A 21,152-nucleotide genomic window follows, 5' to 3' on the forward strand; every position below is an offset into this window, starting at 1 on the left:
CAGACAAACTTTTTTTTTATCTAAGAACATTAAAATACAATTTAACAAAAATTTATTGAAAGTTTTATTTAAAATAACATATAGGCCAATGTATTTTGGCTGTCACTACAACAATGCTTCTGACAAGCAAATGTTTAGTTTTTTCTTTTAATCATAAGACTATACTCATCTTGTTTTACTTTTCAGGCATCTGTAATAAATGTAAATATATTAGTTATTAGAATCTATGATTTAACATAAGCAAAAAATACAAATAAAACACTGCACAGTCCTCACTGTACGATTTTAAATGTGGAGCTGCAGAAGCTTGTTCAGTTAAGATTAAGGAGTGATTTTAATTTTTGGTGTGTAATAAACATTTCTGACACAGAAAGCACCAGGTTACTGTCTGTCACTTTAAGACACAAGACAGCTTTAAAACTGCTCTGCTTCAATATACCGATAAACATCCAGCTGTTTATGTTCACTTAGACAAGAAAGAAAACTTAAGTTTAGTGATCACGCGTGTGCTGACTGCTCTCTGTGTGCGCGCTTCATGAACCCTCGTGCCTGTAAATATTCAAAGTGGTGCAGATGTGCGGGTGCAAGAAAGTATAATGTACCTCTTTCGTCTGCTGTGTTCCGGGCTATAAACCTGCTTATAGTCTGATGAGGCGCTTGTCATTGTTTGCGATGCATGACGAGAAACGGACGTATATACCTTTCTTTAAGTCCAACATTACACAAAAGGGAAATGTTTTCGCGCATTTCTGTCCTTTCATTTGCCGGTTAATGAGTTATAATGGGTTTTTAAAATGACTGAATCCAAAACCTGCCAACTTCATGACATTCCGCGTTGTGCAGTTAATTCCATTAGTATGCATTTCGCGATTCTGTTGGTGTTTTCCGCATCGCGGAAATCATATGGCCGTACACTTTGTTGAAGAGTTGAACTGCTGCTCGCTCATGTTTTCCTAATGGTGTTATCTGATGTGTAGTCAGCACCTCAGTGTTAATGCACTCTATTGGTTTAAACTGCATCAAACGTAAAATGCGCATGAAGCGAACTGTCAAAAACTGCGTACTAGATGATTGTTATATTTGATAGTTTTGAATCGAAAAAATCGCAGCTCTTGCGATTCGAAAATCGCATCCATTCACATCGCGATTTCGGTTCAAAAACGATTAATCGTGCAGCCCTATAAGACGGTTGTCTGAGATCTGCGAGATCTCCCTACGCGGCACGCATGACTGTCTGTCACACACACACACACACACACACACACACACACACACACACACACACACACACACACACACACACACACACACACACACACCAACCACTAGTGCTGCGCACACACACACAATAGCACGAAAACTCCCGCTTAATACAAAGTGTGACGATGGCGGATAGAGCAAAACGTTTAAAAGTGTGGCTATACTTTACTAGAGTTGATGCAGACAACGCTCGTTGTCATACAGGTAAGTGCAACAAGATGTTTTCATGTCAGGGCGGAAACACAAGCAATCTGTCAAAGCATCTTTCAAAAGTGCATTACGTGCAGAAAGAAAAGCTGTGTCCCAGTTCAAGGGCTGCGACCTTCTGAGCATACGACCTTAAAGGCGAGCACTTGGTCCATCAGAAGTCCGCGAAGAGAACTGAAATGAGATGGTCTTACCCTCGGAGGACCTATAATTTGCGTCACCTGCTGCACGCGCCCACTGCGCCTGTCAGTAGAACACAGGGGAGACGTTTCTGACTAGGGATGCTAAACAATTAATTGCGATTAATCGTTAGCAGAATAAAAGTTTTTGTTTACATCACATGTGTGTGTAAACTGTGTATAATAAATATGTATATATATATATAAAAATATGAACACATTCATGTATAATTTTAAGAAAAAAATTTATATATATATATTAAGTATTTATATATAATATAAATTATACATAAATATACAAATGTATGTACACATGTAAACATTTCTAAAACATATACATGCATGTGTTTACATTTATTTATACAAAGTTATTATACACAGTTCACACACATATATGATGTAAACAAAAACTTTTATTCTGCTAACGATTAATCGCGATTAATCGTTAAACATCCCTATTTCTGACTTATTCAAATAAAAATGGAATCAGAAAAATATTCATTTATTTTAGAAAATATGACACGTTGATGTAGATCAAACTATTCACTAAGTCACAGCCTCAAGTCGCGCTGCTGTGACGCAATCAGTCTTAAAATACGTCCTTAGAAGGTCACAGCCTGCAAAGTTTTCGACTGCCTAGCTAGCTCATCTCTGGTGGTTGCCCCATCTACGTCAGGCATGTATGCTAAAATCATGTTGAATCAACATTGTTCACGTCATTTAAAATAAACGTACAATCTCCCTAATTGGTTTGCTTACCTTACTTTGAAACTCTTTTGATTTCTTTTGGGAGAAATGACGTTATGCAACATATTTTCTACTTTTTAAAATCCCAAATAAAGAAAAATCAGTATGTAAACGGTTATTTGGCTAAATGCACAGCACTTTAAAGTTAGTTTATAAATAGCCTACATATAAATATCCTATTTAAATTATTTTTTCTGCAGCTTTCACCCTGGTGCATTAACAAATATTAGGGATGCACCGATAGGATTTATTTGGGCCGATACCGATTTAAACAGACAACTTTTGGCTGATGCCGATATTAAACACTTGTATACAATCCTATACAGTTGGTCTATTAGCTAGTTTATTTCTGAATCAAATTATTTTTACTGAACATGGATCGGATCTAATTAACATTAAACTGACCAACATAATAAGAGGCACAAATTAAGCTAAAACAAATATAATAAGACAGCATGACAACCTTCAAAGGTGGTTTTTGCTATTCAGCATTTATTTTATTAAAGGGATACTTCACCGATTTAGCATTCAGCTTTGTATCTGTAGAAACTAGGGCTGGGCGATTCGTCCCCATAAAAAAATCTGAGATTTTTTTATAAAAAACTCGATTTACGATTCGAATCGATTTTTTTTCCCCAACCACATTTAAAACAAAATAATTGCAAACTGTATATATTTTTAAAATATATATTTATTATATTTAATTAAAATGCATCAACAAAAAATTGGGAAGGAATGAAGATTGGCGAATGCAAAATGTATGTCAGTGTTTCCCACAGATCTGAAATTTACTTGTGGTGGTAGCTGGTGAAAAGGGCAATCATTATAATCCACCGACAAAAAATGGTCTACTATACATGTGACACAGAACTAATAATGTGTGACACAACACAATACTTTGAATTATTGAACATTAATATTAATTTCACATTATAGTTCATTAATCTAACCACCCCAAACTTTCTTTGTCATGAACAAAGCTGACACTGTTTGTCAAAGCACCACGAAAACACTTTCTGTTTTTGCACTGGTATATGAAGCAATTTGACGACCCCTTTTATCAAACTCAATATATACAATACTATGTACAGTATATTAAAAGACAGTGCAGGTCTATAGATTATAAATGTGACTGATGTTATAATGGTAATAATTTCTAGAGATAGGCACTTTTACTGCTTCTGCTTTCTATTTCTCTTTTGCCGATTAAAAAAGCTTAATCCACTCATTATTTCAGATTTAAAAGTTTACTTGCTGTCCTGATGACAGACTTTACATTACAGCTTAGCGTTTTTTTTATATCCTGAGTCAGCTTTAGCTTTGCTCGTTCAGTGCAATGGGCTTGACATTAGCACTGCTTTTTGCTACAATCTCTGTGCAAACTTTTTAGATTTTAGAAAAGATATGGTCTATTAATAGTATAGATTAGATTATAAAAAAATGGATTAAAGAAAATGCAGCGCGTGGGCGCAACAAGAGCCAGTTGTCATCACCATAGAAACCGGAGGCACGCTGAAACTTCACTCGAGCTTTAGGTAGCGCTCACGGCAGTTCTCCGGTCGAATCGGGTTTTACACACAATATTAATCATACTTGGGACTCAAAGTAATAAACTAGGACCGACCCGGACCAGACTGACCATTTCTAATATAAACCCGGAACCGTACGGGTCCTCTCAGGGAAGAAAGACCTCTAATGGTAAAACTCTGTTCAAGTTCAGAAACATAAAGGATACAATGTGACACTGAGCTTGCTTCGCGTCGCACCCAATTCATTGAGAAACGAAGAGCACGTGAACGGACACTCAACGGGAGAGACACAACGTGCTTGCACGCAAAATGAAGCCAACTTGGATGCTATAAACACATATGCACATAAGCATATGCGACCATTTTGGTCGCAGTGTAGTTCCCTGGCTGCTCAGTTACCTCAGTATGTGCTGCAGTTGATCCAGTTTGCCGCGCTGGATGATGAGTTTATGATGCGCTGGATAATGAGTTTATGACGCGTGCATCTTCACGGGCTCTCTCAACAAAACACGGGTCATCCAGTCGAGTTCAGAAAATACGGAAATTCGTAAAGTGATTTTTTTCCCTGGGCGGGTCCATTTTACCTGGGCGGAATGCCCAGTAGAGCCTATGTTTGGGAAACACTGTATGTACTGCTCTATACTGCAGAGGGGGAGAAAAAAAATCTAAAAAAATCGATTTTTTTTAAAATATGAATCGATTTGACCTGCCAACTCGATTTTAAAATCAAATCGATTTTTTTCCCAGCCCTAGTAGAAACCCGGCAGTATTACTGAATGACCATGTTTCCCTCCCTCATTTCCCCCTGAGAGGAGAGATATCTGCATTTTGGTTCTGCAAAAAAGTCCTCCGATGATGTAATATGACGATTTTTGCATCATCGGAGGACTTTTTTGCAGAACCAAAATGCAGATATCTCTCCTCTCAGGGGGAAATGATGGAGGGAAACATGGTCATTCAGTAATACTGCCGGGTTTCTACAGATACAAAGCTGAATGCTAAATCGGTGAAGTATCCCTTTAACAACATTAACTCATTTTTTTTTTTTTACATATAATGAATTTCTTTATGCAGTTAATTAATAAACAATCGGTATCGGCTTTCTCGTGATATTGCCGATGGTTTCAAATTTATCAAAAATCGGCGGCCGATACATCGGTGCATCACTAACAAATATATGTATAATATTTAGAAATTATATCCAGAAATTAATTTGTAATAATGAAATGCGATAATTAACTTTATCATGTGAACATAGGTTCATGATCAAATGTTAACATTGGCCAAAGTACCGATAAGAATACCGTTAAAACACCGGACCGTTAAGCAGTACCGGTAAGAGTAGTAATACCGTTAAAACCTTAACGATAACCATCCCTAGCTACAAGTGTGTTTTGGTAGTCAGTGTGACTCCCTTTTCCAAATTGTTTTTCAAAAATCACGCACCCCGCCTTTATTTTTGCGTGTTCTCTTCACGCACATGTTGTCTGTAATCTGGTACAGTATACAGTCTTTCTGTCATGACCCACATTCGCTATGCGCAAAACATTGTGTGCCTACAGTATGCAAGTATTATGAATGCAAATGCATAGGATAAAAGTTTATTTGAGGATAAAAGTTTATTATTAGTAGTAGTTGGCTGCCTGGATGCTCTCCGCATCACCCATCACTAAATGAACGCTGAAGCCATTTACACACTATAGAGATACATCACCGCCATTAATATGAATGCTTCTTTGATCATTTCACAACAACTCTGAGTAGGTTTGTATGTAAAACACTTAGTATCTTTCATGTAAATAGTTGTCTTTGTTTTTTCCTCTATAAGGGTTTCATAATGACATTAAAATAAACAGAGCACACATTTTACAATCATTCAGTAAATGTTTCTAATTTAATTGTAAATGCCAATTTTTTTTATATTTAACAAAAAGGTTTAGTAGATACATATACACTAGGTAATAGCCACATATAAATAATTTATATAGCTTCTTCTACTACATCATTAGGATAGCAGGGGCATTTGGAGCAGCCCAGTGGCCATATTTGGAAATGTGTCATGATCAAGAAAAAAGCTTACAGAAGCCTCATTTTTGTGAAATCAAGCTGTGGCTTTGAGAGCATTGCTTTCTGGGTTGTATGGGACATCTATTATATATTTTTTATAAAACAGAAATATATTTTGTACATAACATTTCAGTTCAACTATACCTAAACATTTATAACACTTTTTTTTACTTATCTTTATGTTTAAATTGGAAGATAAAGTCCCAGGTGTTTTCTTTCAGAAGATATCTATAGATTGTATATAATATTGTCTATAGGTCAAATATACTAGTCAACAATTGAACTGGATCATAGAAGTTCAAAATAAAATTTGCACTAAGACAAGAACGAGTATTGGTTACGTTATAGTTATATGACAACTTATAAATGGTTTTGATCCACTTTAAATGTTGACTAATGTGGTTAAACATTTTAGTGTGTGCATTTACAATTTCAAAGTGTGGGAGGTGGCTTAACAAGTTTACTGGGTAAAAACGCTCTCCATCATTCACCCAATTCTTCTTCTGTGCATTTGGAGGACAAAAATAATTTGTGTGGCATTTAACAGATTCTGCCATCAAACCGGCATTTGTGATTGGCCAAGGTATTTGATGAACGTATAATACATGCCAAGAGCATTCGATCAATATCACTGTCATTTTTGAAGTGGTGGTGGCATTTAGCGGCTTTTGTATCTAAGGATTTGATAACATTAGGTAATGCATTAGCTAACATGAAGTAACAATGAACTGTGCAGTATTTATTAATATTAGTTCATGTTAATGACTATTAACACTAACAAAGTTTAATAAATGCTGAAAAACTATTGTTCATTGTTAGTTCATGTTAGCTAATGCATTTACTAATGTTAACAACACATTATTGTGAAGTGTTACTAAAGCCAATAATTCCTCATAGCAACTGTTTTTGCTTTTTCTTTATCTAATAGAAAACAGTTGAAAAACTATGTATAATATGGCATTTTTTATATAATTATATAAACAGCATGATAAAACCTGAACAAAAACTGAGCAACTAAACAAAAGCAACTGTGTGTTATCTATTGCTCTTGCTTTTCATTTGAATGAGATCTGAGCTTTTGATAAAAAAATAAAGTAAATATGATACTGTAGAGGCAGGCCATCACATGCACAAATAAATCCTGACTGAATAATCCTAAAATTTGTGTAATCTCACCTTAAAACCATGCAAGAGGAGCCGACAGCACGGAGCATTGATTTTATCACATAACCTTCTGGAATTAGAAGGGTCTATGGAGTAGAATACTAGAACCATAACTTCCTGTTCATAACTTGCATGTTAAATTAGTGTCAAAGAAACTGTTTACCACCAGTCACTAGAAGCGCTATAAATATGGTTTACTCTTAAATGAAACTGGGTTTTACCATGAACTGGAATAACCCCAAAAAGAGGAATTTACACATGCAAGACATTTAAAGTCTAAAGTTAAATATGTACAAAAAACCCAGCAACATCTGATTCTGAATGATGAAAAATGTCAATTAAAAAAGTTATCAAAATTTTGAAAAAATAGGCCAAATTCTCTCCTCTCAAACGCTAGGGGCGTGTCCACTGTTAACGCTGAAACAACACCCACTCGCAGGAAAGCTGCAATCTCGTTCAACTTTTAACCTAAATAAAAATATTTATAGATATCACTACCACAACCTTTTTAAAGGTCACGTTCTTCCTGATCCTATTTTTATACCATAGTTAGTGTGTAATGTTGCTATAAAAGCATAAATAATACCTGTAAAATGATAAAGTTCAAAGTTCACTGCCGGCGATATATTTTCTTGAACAGAATTCACCTTTCAAAGCCTACAGCGAACGGCCGGTGTGGACTACAGCCCTCTACTTCCTGCTTTAATGACGTCAGTAGAACAGTTTTTTTGACTAAACTCCGCCCACAGGAATATGTCAATCACCTAAGCTAACGGCAAGCTAAGCTGCTATCGAATCACAACACACTAAACAAACTACACAATCAGAACTCAGTACGTATTTTTGAAGGAGGGACTTCATAGAACAAGGAAGACATCAGCCTGTTTTTAGGACAGTGAAAACAGCGCTATATACAGATAAGTAAATTGTGTGAAAAACACAGTTTTTTTACACGTGAAACAAGGGCAGCAACAACGAATCGATTTAATCGAAAAAAATCGATTACTAAAAGAGTTGGCAACGAATTTCATAATCGTTTCGTTGTGTCGTGTGACGCAGAGATGTTTAATTAAAAAAAAAAAAGAAACACTTCAGTTATAAGCGCGGAGCGGAGTGAACACACTCGGTCTCTCTCGCGCACTGTTGCTTGCAGAGTTCGGCGCCTCATAGACAGGGCGAAGAAAAGATAAAAAAACAGCGGAGGTAGAGGAAAACCCCATGTCAGTGTTTTACTCCTCCCAAACGTAAGCGCGTCACCTGGAAGTTAGCAAAGAGGTAAACAAAGACGACACTCTTATGCTTTATGGAGCGACGACGGTAAAAGTTTATAGAACCAATAAAAAACTCCAATGACAAACTCCAATGATATTAAAGCAACACTATGTAGTTTTTTTACCTTTAAATAATGTCTCTAAAATTATTTCAGTGATAGAACAACTTTTAACTGGACAAATTGTACTGTTGCTGCAACCTGAGCAGCCTCCTAGCTGCTACAAGCACACTCTGAAAGTGGCGGTGGAGGGTAGGAAACACAGCCCCGCCCCTCTCCCTGCCTGCAGAAGAGTGTCTGATACCAGGCACTGTTTCACTTTTCAACCACATGGGGGAGCTGTAAGTCATTTTTACATGGAAACTACATAGTGTTGCTTTAAACAAAGAAATAAAACTTTGAGAGAGAGTTGCATGAACACTTTTCCCCGTCATGGACCTGTACATTAAATGATCGCGCTGTCACTCTTCTGCTGCTCTGTACTGCGCGCTCCAGCTCATGGCGAGCAAGGAGACGCGCGTGCCCGGCCCAACATACAGTACAACATACAGTAAGTGCCGCCTTTTTTGCATAAACATCGTCTTAAATTTTTTAAGGCGAACTAAAGAATGGTGTATTTGCATTTTGCGCAAGAGTAGAAGACGCATTTTCCGTTTTCACAAGACGCATTTATGTGGCCAAATGTAAATGGAAAAGTTTTTACAAATGAGATAGCTATCCGATCAGAGAAAACACATAAAGTCAAATATAAAGGTACAAAGCTGTCACTGGGGCAGTATCCTTTATAAAAGGTCCTAATATGTACCATTTAGGTACAAATATGTATCTTTGAACTGCCAATATGTACTTTTGAAGTACTAATATGCACTTTTTTGGTACAAAGGTGTACCTTTTTGAAAGGGTACTGTCCAGTGACAACTTTTGTACTTTTATTTCTGAGTGTATACTCATATACTATCTTTTTGATACTATCAAGAGAGGCTTCTTGATGGGAAATGCATCATAAAAAAGTCTATATATTTGACAGATTTAAAGCAATTATGTGTGTATTTTTTGTGTTAGTCCATTTTTATTTTATTTTATTATTATTGTAACAGCTCAGGTATGTTCAAGGAGCAACATGTGTGTGTAATTTCTAAAGATTTTAGTTCTGTTTTGAATAAGGGGTTGGAAATGAATGCTTTTCTTGTTTTTTGTTTTTAATCTGATTCATGAATTAATCCGAAAAATAACCGACGGATTAATCGATTATTAAAATAATCGTTTTTCTAGCCCTACATGAAACATGAACACGTGTTATATTGTGAAATGCGCACTGTAACACAATCAAAGCTTCAAAAACACCAAGAAGAACTGGACATTTAAAAGAAACTTCCAGATCCGTCTGTCAACAGTAATGTTTAACAGTAAAACAAGTGTATCACATCATCATGTGTTGGGATAACGGTAGAAGTAGTTCAGGTTCCCCAAGGTAAAATAAACATGGTGACTCAAACTGACCAGTTTACCTACTAAGAATCACTTTTTAAGTAAACCAAGAACCAATCCCAAATGTCCAAGTATAAGCAAAACAATGCATAGCCCCAAATTCCTGATCATTCCATACAGCTCCTATTTTGAATGTGTGCACATGGTTGCCATGCTTCATGCAGTTATCTTGTTTATTATTACACAGTGCTGTTTTTTAACAAAATAAACTTATTTGAATTAAATGGATATGGTTAAAAGTACAGTCATTGATAAGTATCACTGCTAAAACATAAGAAATAACCACCACTACATGATATCATAGTTGATGTAGGTTAATCGAATGCTTGTATATTGTTTTTTTACACATCAGCCAGTTATTTACTCTCTGACAAGACATCAAAGAAACTCGTGTGAGGCAGCCCATCAGAAAAAAACATGGACATTATAATTACAATGCACCCAAATTACACATCTGCACAAGATCCCACACTTGGGTATAATCCTGCACACAGAGATAATTTAAGGCTCTTGGTTAATTCTTGGATAGAAAATGGGGTAAAGCAGTACACAGGTTAGATGAACAGGAATAAGAAAGCCACACTCTTTCTTTGAATGCTGAAAATTCCACTTCCTAGGGAGACAATTCATACCACACTTCTATATGATTAAACGTGCAACAAACCATCACATAGATGATAAAAGGTTTTACGCTCAGTGTCACGATATGACATTAATGACTATGTTTAAACGTGAGCTTGTAGTCATTTGGAAGTCTAAAACTTGTGCCATCCAAAACAATTTCCCTAAATCGTTTCCAAAATTGGGAGACTGAATAATTACCATTTAAGCTTCACAGCACCAAGTGCACATGGAAGAAACTCATTCTAATTCCACACCGGTGACTATGAAATTAAATCCCACCACTAGAACAAGAAAAATTCCCCCAAGTGGATAATCATCACCAAAACTCCCCTTAAACAAACATCCCCTCCCCTCTTTCCTCTATTGAAATGAATGCCAGTTTAGCTTTTCTGACATGAACATCACAGGTACCGGCAGTATCGAAACCTATGTCCAAATGTATTACTTTCATTTCTGAATTTATAGGCACTATCAGACTCGTGCCTGAAAACTGCACGTGCAGACAACTGTGTTATCCATGCTGACTTTGAGACAAAGCTATTTTGCTCATGGATTAAATGTAGCAGGCAGTTTTTCATGTGCCTAAAGCCTGACCAGGATCGCCATTACACGGGCCTGATCGCCAGAGACACCCGGAAACAAGCTTTCAGTAAGCTCGGGTGGCTGCATGCACACCTCCCGGAAGTGGGTTAACCATGACCAAAGCATGCGTTTCTATCATGTTAACACAAACATTATTCGTGACGATCCCTGTTGAATGGTTCGCGTCTCTATGCGAGCAAAAGATGTCACCTGTATTTAACTGGCGAGGCGGTGCAGAGAGCCACCAACAATGTACATGAACCCGGTGACATCATATGGTCATAAAACCGAACCGTTTGTTTGATTTGCCACCTATTAAACATAGAAACGGCAATCGGTGAGGGCGGAACTGTCTCGCAAGGCTTTGATGAAACGTTTAAACAACGGCCCGGTCGCTCAAATAACGTTAAGCTGATTTCCAGTAAACTCAACACAAACATTCACGTGCGATTCACAGACCAGAACGCAAAAACTGGTTAAAACGGTAACTTCGAGTCTACAAGCCGGCTCTGCGCTAATCTACAGGTCCCGTTAACAAAAGGCCCGAACCGTCTGGACAGGAAGAGCACTACAACGGGAGGAAGACCCGGGGAGAGGAGGGGGAACCGCTGCCTGCCAATAACGCCCTCAAAATCACTTACTACGCCATAAAACGCCAAAATATAAACGTACAATGAGCTAAAATGCGTCCCAATGAGCACTCGGTTTCATAGCAGGGGGTTACTCACAGGTGGAGGATGCGGATGGTGACGGATTTCAGCCCCGGTTCGCAGCTGCTCCCTAGCTTTCACACCGACAACATGGCGGCTCGATCCAAGCAGACGCGCGCGGGTCATCATGGGTAGAATGAAAACGAGCGCGTGCGGTTCATTGCGCCAAGAGGGGAGTGTCGCCCTTTGTTGTGCTCGAGACACATACAACAATACATGTGTTTTTCAGGCGCTCTTAATGTATTTATTATCGTTTTAGTGATCCTATGCCTAGAACATTTGTGTTATATTATAGCAACAATTTTTGTATTTATGGTGGCTTTTTCACCACCACTACACAAATTAAGCATTTTTGTCTAAATGTTTACATGTTCAAAATTACTAAACGGAAATTAATATAAATAAAACATTGCTTTTAAGGTGCACCTACATAGTTGTCTAAATAAGCAGAGGCACTGAGTAAACTATTGCAAATAATTACCTAAACAGATATGCCCATTGTCAGTCATACCTGTCCCAAGGGATTTTAAAGCACTGTGAAACTGATATAGAGCATCCATATGTATGTTTTTTATGAGTATAACAATAATGCTTTGCTTTTCACATACCCAATGTGCTGTTTTAATTAGTGAACAAGACAAAGAATAATCTAGAAAGAGTTTATTATGCTGAACAACTGTCCCACCCATCCCATCTACAACAGTTGTGTCCCTCATTTCTCTCTTTCTCACTCACACAAAAACATCCCTTCTGAAAAAACAAGTATTTTGCACGAACATACATTCGTTATGAAGTGGTCTTCAAATAAACATTTATGGCTAGTCACATTATGCGTTGGGTGCATAAATACATCAAAACTTGTCTGTGAACATGAACACATTCAGAGACACGCAGTGCTCATGCACACAGACATATTAAGAGCCACCTAGAGGCACAACTCCTCCTCTACCATGATTTTAACATGCACAAAGTCCTACTGCATTCCCCAAATACACATCTACCCAACCTAACACATTCATCTAACACATTACATTTTAGTGTCTTACATCAGAATATAAGCAATCTCTCTTACACGCTCCCACGCACGCAAACACACACACGCGCACACACACACACACTCAAGAGCTGAGCAAGCAGCTCTGGGATGTGTCCAAAGATTACCTGGGTCAAAGGTTGGCCTTCTTGTGAATACACAAACATATACAAAGGCCTTTGTGCACACACTTTAACACAGATGATCTGTTGCCATCTTCAAATCTTATTTAATAATGCTTGTCTCAAAAGGGCTTAAGTATTGTCCTGTTTATAAGCTTGTTCTTACTAAGTCACACACATGCAGGCTGGTGCTGCACTTCATCATTTCTCCAGTAGAGGGAGACAGAGTTTGGGAGACAGACATTGAAGCTGGTAGCAAGTATCCCACAATGCAGAGGACTTCATCTCTCAGAGACAAGCAGTTGTTTCCCTCTGAAGGTGGGGGTTTCTTTGATTTCTATCCAGTGCTTAATATATATTAAAAAAATAAACCATATTAAAACAGGCACAACATTTATATTTTAGAGTAATCATTTTTACAATGTCCTGGAAAAACTATTTAGCACAGCTGGACAAAAATGGATTAACTGTAACAACAGTCAAATGTGGTCATTATACAAAAAACATTAAGCCTCAATTGACCAATCAGAATCAAGTTTTCCAGAAAACGTAAATGTAAAAATGCGTACTTACGTATAGAGAGGCTGTAGCTGTAAGTGAGAACTCTTTTGTGGAGGTTGGTAACCATAAGTGTCAAATCCACCAATGAAATCGACTGTAACAAAGAAATGGGAATTTAAACTTAAGCAACAGATTTAGTTCCTGAAAAAAGCAATAAACAAAAATTACAGAAGACTTACAGCTCTCCTCATCATCCAGGAAGACTTTACTAACATAGCAGGCATACACAAATCCAAAGAGCTGAAAAATAAATGAATGTGTAAATGTGCATCCAAGTCAATTCCACTGCATTAGACTGTCTCAGTGCTTTTCCTATCTAACAAACAAGTTGTATGTTTATCGACTAAATGTGCGTGTACTTACTGCAAGGAACACTTGCAAGGCTGAGCTGACCACCTCTATGTACTGGTAGTCCAGTAGGCAGCCGCTGACAGTGATCACATGATGATCCTGAGGAGCCAATGGCGAGTCAGGCACTGGTGTAACTAAGCAACCAGGCCCATTCTCCATCCACCAGGAACGGTGAAGTGATGTGTTAAATGTCATCAGGAAATCCCTATCCTGAAAAAATACAGAACAACCCAAAAAGGTTTTAACTGGCAAATCCCCCGAGCGTGCATTTAAAATTTATTAACATTCACTAAGAGGCTTAATATAAATGTTTTAATGAGAAGGCATTAAATCAGATGCACCAACCTGTGACAAGTGTCCAACTTCCAGATAAAAACAGATGATGAAAGAGTTCCAGCCAACCCAGACCACAAGCCACACAGCATACTAAAACACAAGTATGCACAGACAGAAATATAAACACATATAAAAAAATATTTGTGTGAAAATAGCATGTAAAGACATTAACAAACCAGACATCTTTTTTAACTATATGAGTAACATGCCTAAGTGAAAACATGTGAATCATGTCTCCTGATTGTGTGTTTATGTGCTTATGATTTTGAATCTGTTTATGTACATTATAGTGTGTGTATGCATACCAATATAAGATATCTGGAGCGAATTTGCACAGTTCCAAACACTCCCATAATGACAGCCATGATATGAAGGAAATTGGCAAGGATGGGGGCCCATTGATATCCCAGGAAGTCAAACACCTGCCTCTGTAATGCAGCAACCTATGAACAAAAGAACTGTATGTTAACACCCAAATAACAAATATAAAAATTATAACAAATGCACTAAAACAGATAATGTGGGGTAAAATGACGCACTGGGTAATGTAGGGCAGTGGTTCCCAAACTTTTTCAATGTGTGGCCCCCCCTTGTGTAGGGTGCATTCCTTTACGGCCCCCCAAAGAAAATTTGTGAAAAAAATGTTCTAAAACTCAACATTTTAATTAAAAAAAAACATTAAATTATACAAAAAAGTAGTGCTTTTGGTTAGTGGCCTTATTTTTTTAGGTTTAATTACACACAATTCATGATAAATAGATGTATTTCATAAAATGTCATAAAACTGGGGGCCCCCTGGCACCATTTCGCGGCCCCCAGTTTGAAAACCACTGATGTAGGGCACCTAGGTTCTGATATGGAATAAGCAACAACAACAACAACAACAACAGTAAATTGTGCAGGTCAAGGGTGCAAAAAACAATGAAAACAGAATACCCAAATTCACCCTATAGCTACCAGCTTTGTTCAGCATATACATTCTGTTTGTGTTTAAATCTTGGCCGACCTAAATAAGCCAAATCGAGTTTATTTAGGCAAGTGTCAGACTAGCAAAAAAGACTCCCAAGTTATGTTGGCAGAGATGCGGTACACAAAGTCTGGTATTGTTGGCATCTAGTGGAGCAGATATTGAGACGTGTAGCATCCATCCAAGAAATTGCCTTGCACACTGACAGCATCCAGTGCTGCAGACTGACCAAACAAAGCCATAAGGAGGGATGTAGACGGACAGAAAATCTATAGGCGTTATAAAGGAGAATCTATCTGTGACTGTTCAGCGTAGATTTACAACCCAGCTTTATGTGAAAAAATGCTCCTTTGTATTTGATGTAGTTAAGTTAACGTTGAATGGTCACAGTGCAGAATCAGCAAACCTTCTGGTTTACTTAAAAAAAAAAAACATTAAACCCACTTAGGCCAGTAGCAAAAAAATAAAACCTTGTCTCTTTCTCTAACACACAGGAGCAATCCCAAAGCGCTTTGCTGCAGCTGTTTCCATGGAAACTGCCTGGAGCCCCAGCCCTATGAGAAAAGCCCCTTCCTCTGGAGACCCGTCATCCTCATACACACCTCGTTTGTGTTACACAAACATCATATCTGGGACATGAAGTTTCTCTGCGAGGAAAGTTTCACCGTAAGCAACTCCTTTGGTCCCTAAAGAAACTGGAACCAGGACATCTTCCCCATTACCCACAATCCCTTGGCATCACTCCTCTAAAATAAGTACCAAAAGCCAGTGGAGGTCTTGTACTTTCTATACTTTATAATCCCTATAAACATATACAGATTATGACTAGATCATGCATGTATTGAACATCTACAACACTCCCAACACACACACGACTTACCAGCTGCAGGCAGCAGATGACCACGAGCGTGCACCTCCCATCGCACCGGCCCATGCTCTCCCTCTTCAGGCACGGTTTGGGCCCCGCGAGGCGTCGGGAGAAAGCGGAGTCCCCGGTGAGGTCCAGCGCGCTTCTCTGTCTTGTATCACGATAACGATTCAAAACATCAAGAAGCCCACCCGGCCTCGTGCATGCCTCCGTGAGTCGATGCTTTCAGGTCGCCGCTGATCATTCCCGATCTCCGTCGCGGATCCGGTTGAATTGTCCTAACTGAAACTGTCCTAATCAGGTAGGGCTACAGCCCGATTCGAGTCCGAGTCTGCCACACCTTCATTTTGTACGTTACAGGAGACCAACCCAAAAATAGCACAAAGAACAGAGGAAGAATGAGAGGGAGCGCGCGGTTAACAGACACAAACGAGCATCATATGATAAGCATCAGGCGGAGCGCGAGCGGGGGGTGTAAGGGCGCGAGGTAAGAAAACAACGCAAATGGAGTACAAAGCGTGTCTTTGTGACTTACCGTGCCGTTCGTTATTCGCTTTTACGGTGCCGATTTTGTCCTCGATAGTCTCAGACCAGGGCTGTAGATCAAGCAACCATCCGTCTGTCCCGGCTCTTTGTCAACATCGGTACCGGAGAGGGTGGAAATCAGACACCCTCGTGCAATCCTGCAACCCGGTGGCGCTCGCGCAACCGCATAGAGACGCACAACACGAGGCGTTTACAGCGCACAAAGAAAACCATCATGCAGCTGTTGGCACTCTACTGAGTGAACCCCCATTATATTTTCACAAGATTTTAAATTAGATTATTCAGTGTATGCTTATCAAATATCTTATAGTATAAAAAAAGATACATTGAATACTACTAATATTTCAAAATCATATGCAACAATCACACTTTTTATTTAGACAAACAGACAAATAATGCAAACAATACTTCTGAAAACATGTTTATTAAAAGCATAGAAAAGCAAATCCAACATTTTTCGCTAACTGATCATCAACAGTTTTTTTTTCAACTGAACTGTCAAATGTAAATCAAATTTCCCAATCTTTTCTCACTCTCACATTCACACTCATACAAACACACACGTCACACACACTCAAAAAGTTATTGAATCTCTCCAAGGTAGAGACGCTTATCACTGGATCCAGAGAGGACTGTAAAAGACAAAATAATACAAATTGGAGTTACAAGTTAAGCTTAAAGAAATAAACATATAAAATATATCCTGGACTACGGATACTTTTGGGTAGCAGTGATTTCACAACGTAAGATGTGATTCTGGATCAACATTTTTGTTGGTCCTGGATCAACATTTTAATCAAAGAAACCCCAAATCAAAACCTAACCATTTTTACTCCCCCAAACCCCCAAATTAGTCTGAAATAATAGTTTGAGACAATATTTTAAAGCCCCTAAATCTAACATACACCCTAATCCTGCAATCGGATTGGTTAATGAAAGTGTTGATCCAGGATCACATACTACTTGGTGAAGTCACGTTCACCATACTTTTGTGTCGCTTAAAAAAAAAGCATTGCTAAATACACCCAATATTGGGATAAACTAGGACAATTAATTTGTATAGACCAAAAGTGTCCCACTTTACCCCAAATCATTGTAAATGCAAAGGATTTCTCCAAGCAATTGCATTACTTCAAGCTTTAAAAAAAACTAAAACATTATACTAGTGTATACCAATAGGTTCTTCTGGATGGAATGACACCTCGTTGACAGATCCAGCATGTCCAGGGAGTTTATAAAGGATCCTACGGGACGTTGTGTCCCAAATGTACACAAACCTAAAACACAAACACGCTGTGTTAAACATAAGCACAAATAATACAGTAAAAATACATGCACTATAAAAATGACTGATACCTGTCAGCAGAACCTGCAGCGATCTTACTTCCATCAGGAGACCATGAGCATCTGAGAAGATTCTAAAAACACACAAGAAAAGCCTTTAATGTTGCCCAGTATTTTTCAACCGCTTGTGTCTGTGATGTCTGCTTAGATCTACCGGTACACTTAAACTTTTATCTGTGTAAAATGCATGTATCATCATTAAAAGTAAAGAAAATTTCTAGGATTTCACATTTGAACAAACCATAAATGAATTATATATTGGAATTATATATTGGAACCATTCATCTTTCAAATAGTTGGACTTACCTTTTCAAAATTATGGACATTTCCCTGAAAGATCTTCACAAACCTATCCTTTGGTGCAAATGGACGAATATCCCAGACACGCACTATAAAAAAAAACATTAACACAAAAATATCTAACAGGTTAGTATTTACAAAAGTAACTTTGTTACACACACATATATTTAAATGTCTGCAGTCACACATTAAAAAGAGGAAATGGAGGGTCCAGTCGTATTCACCCCCTTATGCTTACCACTGTTATCCATTGAATTTGACAGCAGGTAAGACCCATCTAAGCTGAGACTGAGACCTGTTACAGAGTCTCCATGACCCTGCATAGTGTAAATCAGTTTGTTTTGCCTCAGGTCCCACACCTGCAACATATAAACATAATGCAAATGTATGAAAATGGATTCGGGAATGTAGTTTTAAAGAATTCTGTTGGAAAAGAATTTGATGGGCATCCAGACCTTTATGTCATTGTCAATGCCTCCTGAGATGATCTGGTCACTGGTGTCGTTGAATGTCACACTGAGAACTTGATAGGTGTTCTGAAATGTGTGGACAGAGGCCTTCTTCCTGATGTCCCACAGCTACATTAACACAGAAATACAGAATCTTGTACTAGACAACTTAGATCATTTGTTACTCTCAATGTGAAACCCAATTCGGAGTATCAAATTTAGATTTCAGTCATTTATTTCAATCTTTGACCTCACCTTAATCACTGAATATTAAAGATATCAAGGTTATATTTTCACAGAATGTTCGTTAGATGTCTCTCATGTCATGTTTCACAGGCAGGGTCACATTTGAGCATTATGGGGTGGTTTCCCTGACAGGAATTAGCTTAAATCAGGACTAGACCTTACTTTAATTAGGCAATATAACTAGTTTTAACAAACATGCCTTACTAAAAAATTACTTGTGTGCATTTTGAGGCAAACAAAGGGCACTGATGTATTTTAAGTAGGGCCGGGACTCGATTAAAAAAATTAATCTAATTAATTAGAGGCTTTGTAATTAATTAATCGAAAATTAATCACATATAAATATTTGACCTGAGAACATTGAGAAGTTATTTTTTCACATGGATTTTTAGTATACCATGAATAATGACTGAATACATAAGCTTAAGCAACAAAATATTGTTTATTTTTGTTCAACCAAGTCGTTGTACTCGGAGTCGGGCTAATGTCCACGCTAGCTGCTATATGTTTTGCATTTGCTAATTATCAGTGATTTCTCTTGAGAAACCACATGTGTGCATGTGTGTTTGTGAAGAGAATATAAGGAGCATGTGGTGCACTGTTCCGTCATGCTGGTGAATGATCTCAGGTTCAGCGCAGATAGTGATAGCTCCCTGATCTCTGCTTCAGTCCAGTTTGCAGGCATTTCTTATCATGAATGTTGATTTGCGTTTAAATCCCTGTGTCAAAGAGCTGAACCACAACTTCTGGTTGCGATGACACGTAGGTCCCTACTACACCATGCCCCTTATGGCATTGTTTCTGCCTCTTGTTTACACAGAATGCTTTCCCATTTCCCAAAGTGCTGTGTGCATGAGGTTTATGATTAACCCCTGACCATAGAGCACCTTGACCTTATATTCTTTCCCTGATGTGCTCTCTTTAATAGGACTTTGTTAAATAAATAGTGTCATATTTACCTTCACAGTTCCATCATCACTGCCTGTGCAGGCCAGCTGTGGTCCACGGCGAGCCGGAAAACAAGAGTTCACAAAGGACGTGTGACCTTTCAGACGCTTCACACGCTCCCCTGTTTCACTGTCCCACACACACACCGTCTTGTCCGTACTAGCTGAAAAGAGCAGACTGGAAGAAAAAAAACACAATGTAAAAAAAATAAACAAATATGCAGGAGCACAAGAGTGAGTTTCTGTAGGTACAGCATTGCATTAGCAGTGTAAAAGATAATAGGTTTAAGCCCTAGGGAACACACATACTGATAAAATATAATGCACAGTAAGTCGCTTTGGACAAAAGCGTCTCCCAATGCGTAAATGTAATGCAGCAAGCCTCTTTATCATTCACACACACCTTCCATCTGTGTTATAATGTAGCTCCATCACAGCTCCACTGTGGCCTTTAAGTGTAGCATAATTCTCACAGTCTCCATAAACATTCCACATCACTGCAATAATACGAACATCAAAAACATAATTAAAAAAACACACAATACATCAACACATAACCTACACGTTCTTAGATAATAATTTAAGTTACACTTAAACATAAAAGAAGACAAAAAGATGCCTCACAGATAAGGCGGTCATATCCTGATGATGCTAATGTAGCTCCATTGGGATGAAACTTGGAGCAGTAAACTTCTCCTTCGTGGCCAGACAGCAGCATTATAGGAGCCTGCAGACTGGAGCTTCGTGGAGGACCCTGTCATATAGATACACACAAATAGATTCATGTTTATGCAGGTGGTCTTATTACAGCAGGGCCGATTAATCCACTAATCATGTATCCTTAAATTACGGGTGGTGATATTGTAGAAAGTTTTCATTGGGTGGTTAAAAGTGCATGGGATCAAACAGAGACCCAGAATATTGTTATTTTACAGCTGTGTGGAAGAAATATTTTTTTATGCAGATCTTTGTTACCATAGCTGAAAGCTGCTGGGACTGCGCTGCGGCTACGAGCTCGGTCCGGGGTCTCTTCACAGCGGTCGGAACAACTGCCATCTCCGCGGCGCGCTTCTTTGGTTCGATCATGATTGTGAAAATACTCAAATACCGGTAATATTTAAAAACGATTAGTACTATTTACTTATTTTTATAATGAATGAGTTTCCAAGCTACACACCGCCATCAAGCAACACGCTCGCCAAGTAAAACACATCCGGTGACGCGAAAGCTCCTAATTGGTTGGTTCACTCGAAAC

The 21,152-nt window shown here is 38.2% G+C and overlaps 3 protein-coding genes across 6 annotated transcripts in view; all 3 read right to left on the minus strand.

Annotated features, from left to right (window-relative positions):
* Positions 1-11,955, minus strand: part of pum1 (pumilio RNA-binding family member 1) — a 30,356-nt gene extending 18,401 nt beyond the window's left edge. For all 4 annotated transcript variants that reach the window (XM_065291047.2, XM_065291044.2, XM_065291046.2 and 1 more), the window contains exon 1: positions 11,846-11,955. The gene's annotated coding sequence lies outside the window, so the exon portion shown is untranslated. The remainder of the gene's footprint in view (positions 1-11,845) is intronic.
* Positions 11,956-12,472: 517 nt separating this feature from the next.
* nkain1 (sodium/potassium transporting ATPase interacting 1) lies at positions 12,473-16,786 on the minus strand. Its single transcript, XM_065291048.1, has 8 exons — positions 16,601-16,786; positions 16,078-16,405; positions 14,536-14,673; positions 14,240-14,320; positions 13,907-14,104; positions 13,723-13,783; positions 13,556-13,637; positions 12,473-13,329 (listed from the first exon to the last, which is right to left on the minus strand). Exons 2-8 carry the CDS (start codon positions 16,129-16,131, stop codon positions 13,320-13,322), a joined length of 624 nt encoding a protein of 207 aa, XP_065147120.1. The 5' UTR covers positions 16,132-16,405; positions 16,601-16,786; the 3' UTR covers positions 12,473-13,319.
* A 230-nt stretch (positions 16,787-17,016) lies between these two features.
* Positions 17,017-21,113, minus strand: snrnp40 (small nuclear ribonucleoprotein 40 (U5)). The gene is made up of 10 exons (XM_065291052.1): positions 20,873-21,113; positions 20,522-20,651; positions 20,301-20,394; positions 19,910-20,075; positions 18,711-18,833; positions 18,494-18,614; positions 18,262-18,344; positions 17,968-18,029; positions 17,785-17,888; positions 17,017-17,243 (listed from the first exon to the last, which is right to left on the minus strand). Exons 1-10 carry the CDS (start codon positions 20,981-20,983, stop codon positions 17,194-17,196), a joined length of 1,044 nt encoding a protein of 347 aa, XP_065147124.1. The 5' UTR covers positions 20,984-21,113; the 3' UTR covers positions 17,017-17,193.
* Positions 21,114-21,152: the final 39 nt, after the last annotated feature.

The sequence above is a fragment of the Paramisgurnus dabryanus genome, chromosome 19 (assembly GCF_030506205.2).
Source record: "Paramisgurnus dabryanus chromosome 19, PD_genome_1.1, whole genome shotgun sequence".
NCBI lineage: Eukaryota > Metazoa > Chordata > Actinopteri > Cypriniformes > Cobitidae > Paramisgurnus > Paramisgurnus dabryanus.

Bases quoted from the DNA above. Each gene is read 5' to 3' on its own strand.
- nkain1 (XM_065291048.1), bottom strand. From the start codon at position 16,131: ATGGGCCGGTGCGATGGGAGGTGCACGCTCGTGGTCATCTGCTGCCTG. The intron at 14,321-14,535 runs GTATGCATACAC...CTTGTGTTTTAG, and splicing joins GCTCCAGATATCTTATATTG to TATGCTGTGTGGCTTGTGGT. The intron at 14,105-14,239 runs GTTGGTGCATCT...GTATTTTTTCAG, and splicing joins AAGTTGGACACTTGTCACAG to GATAGGGATTTCCTGATGAC.
- snrnp40 (XM_065291052.1), bottom strand. From the start codon at position 20,983: ATGATCGAACCAAAGAAGCGCGCCGCGGAGATGGCAGTTGTTCCGACC. The intron at 20,395-20,521 runs GTGAGGCATCTT...GTATTATTGCAG, and splicing joins AGGATATGACCGCCTTATCT to TGATGTGGAATGTTTATGGA. The intron at 18,030-18,261 runs GTAAGTCCAACT...GTGTGTTTTTAG, and splicing joins ATGTCCATAATTTTGAAAAG to AATCTTCTCAGATGCTCATG.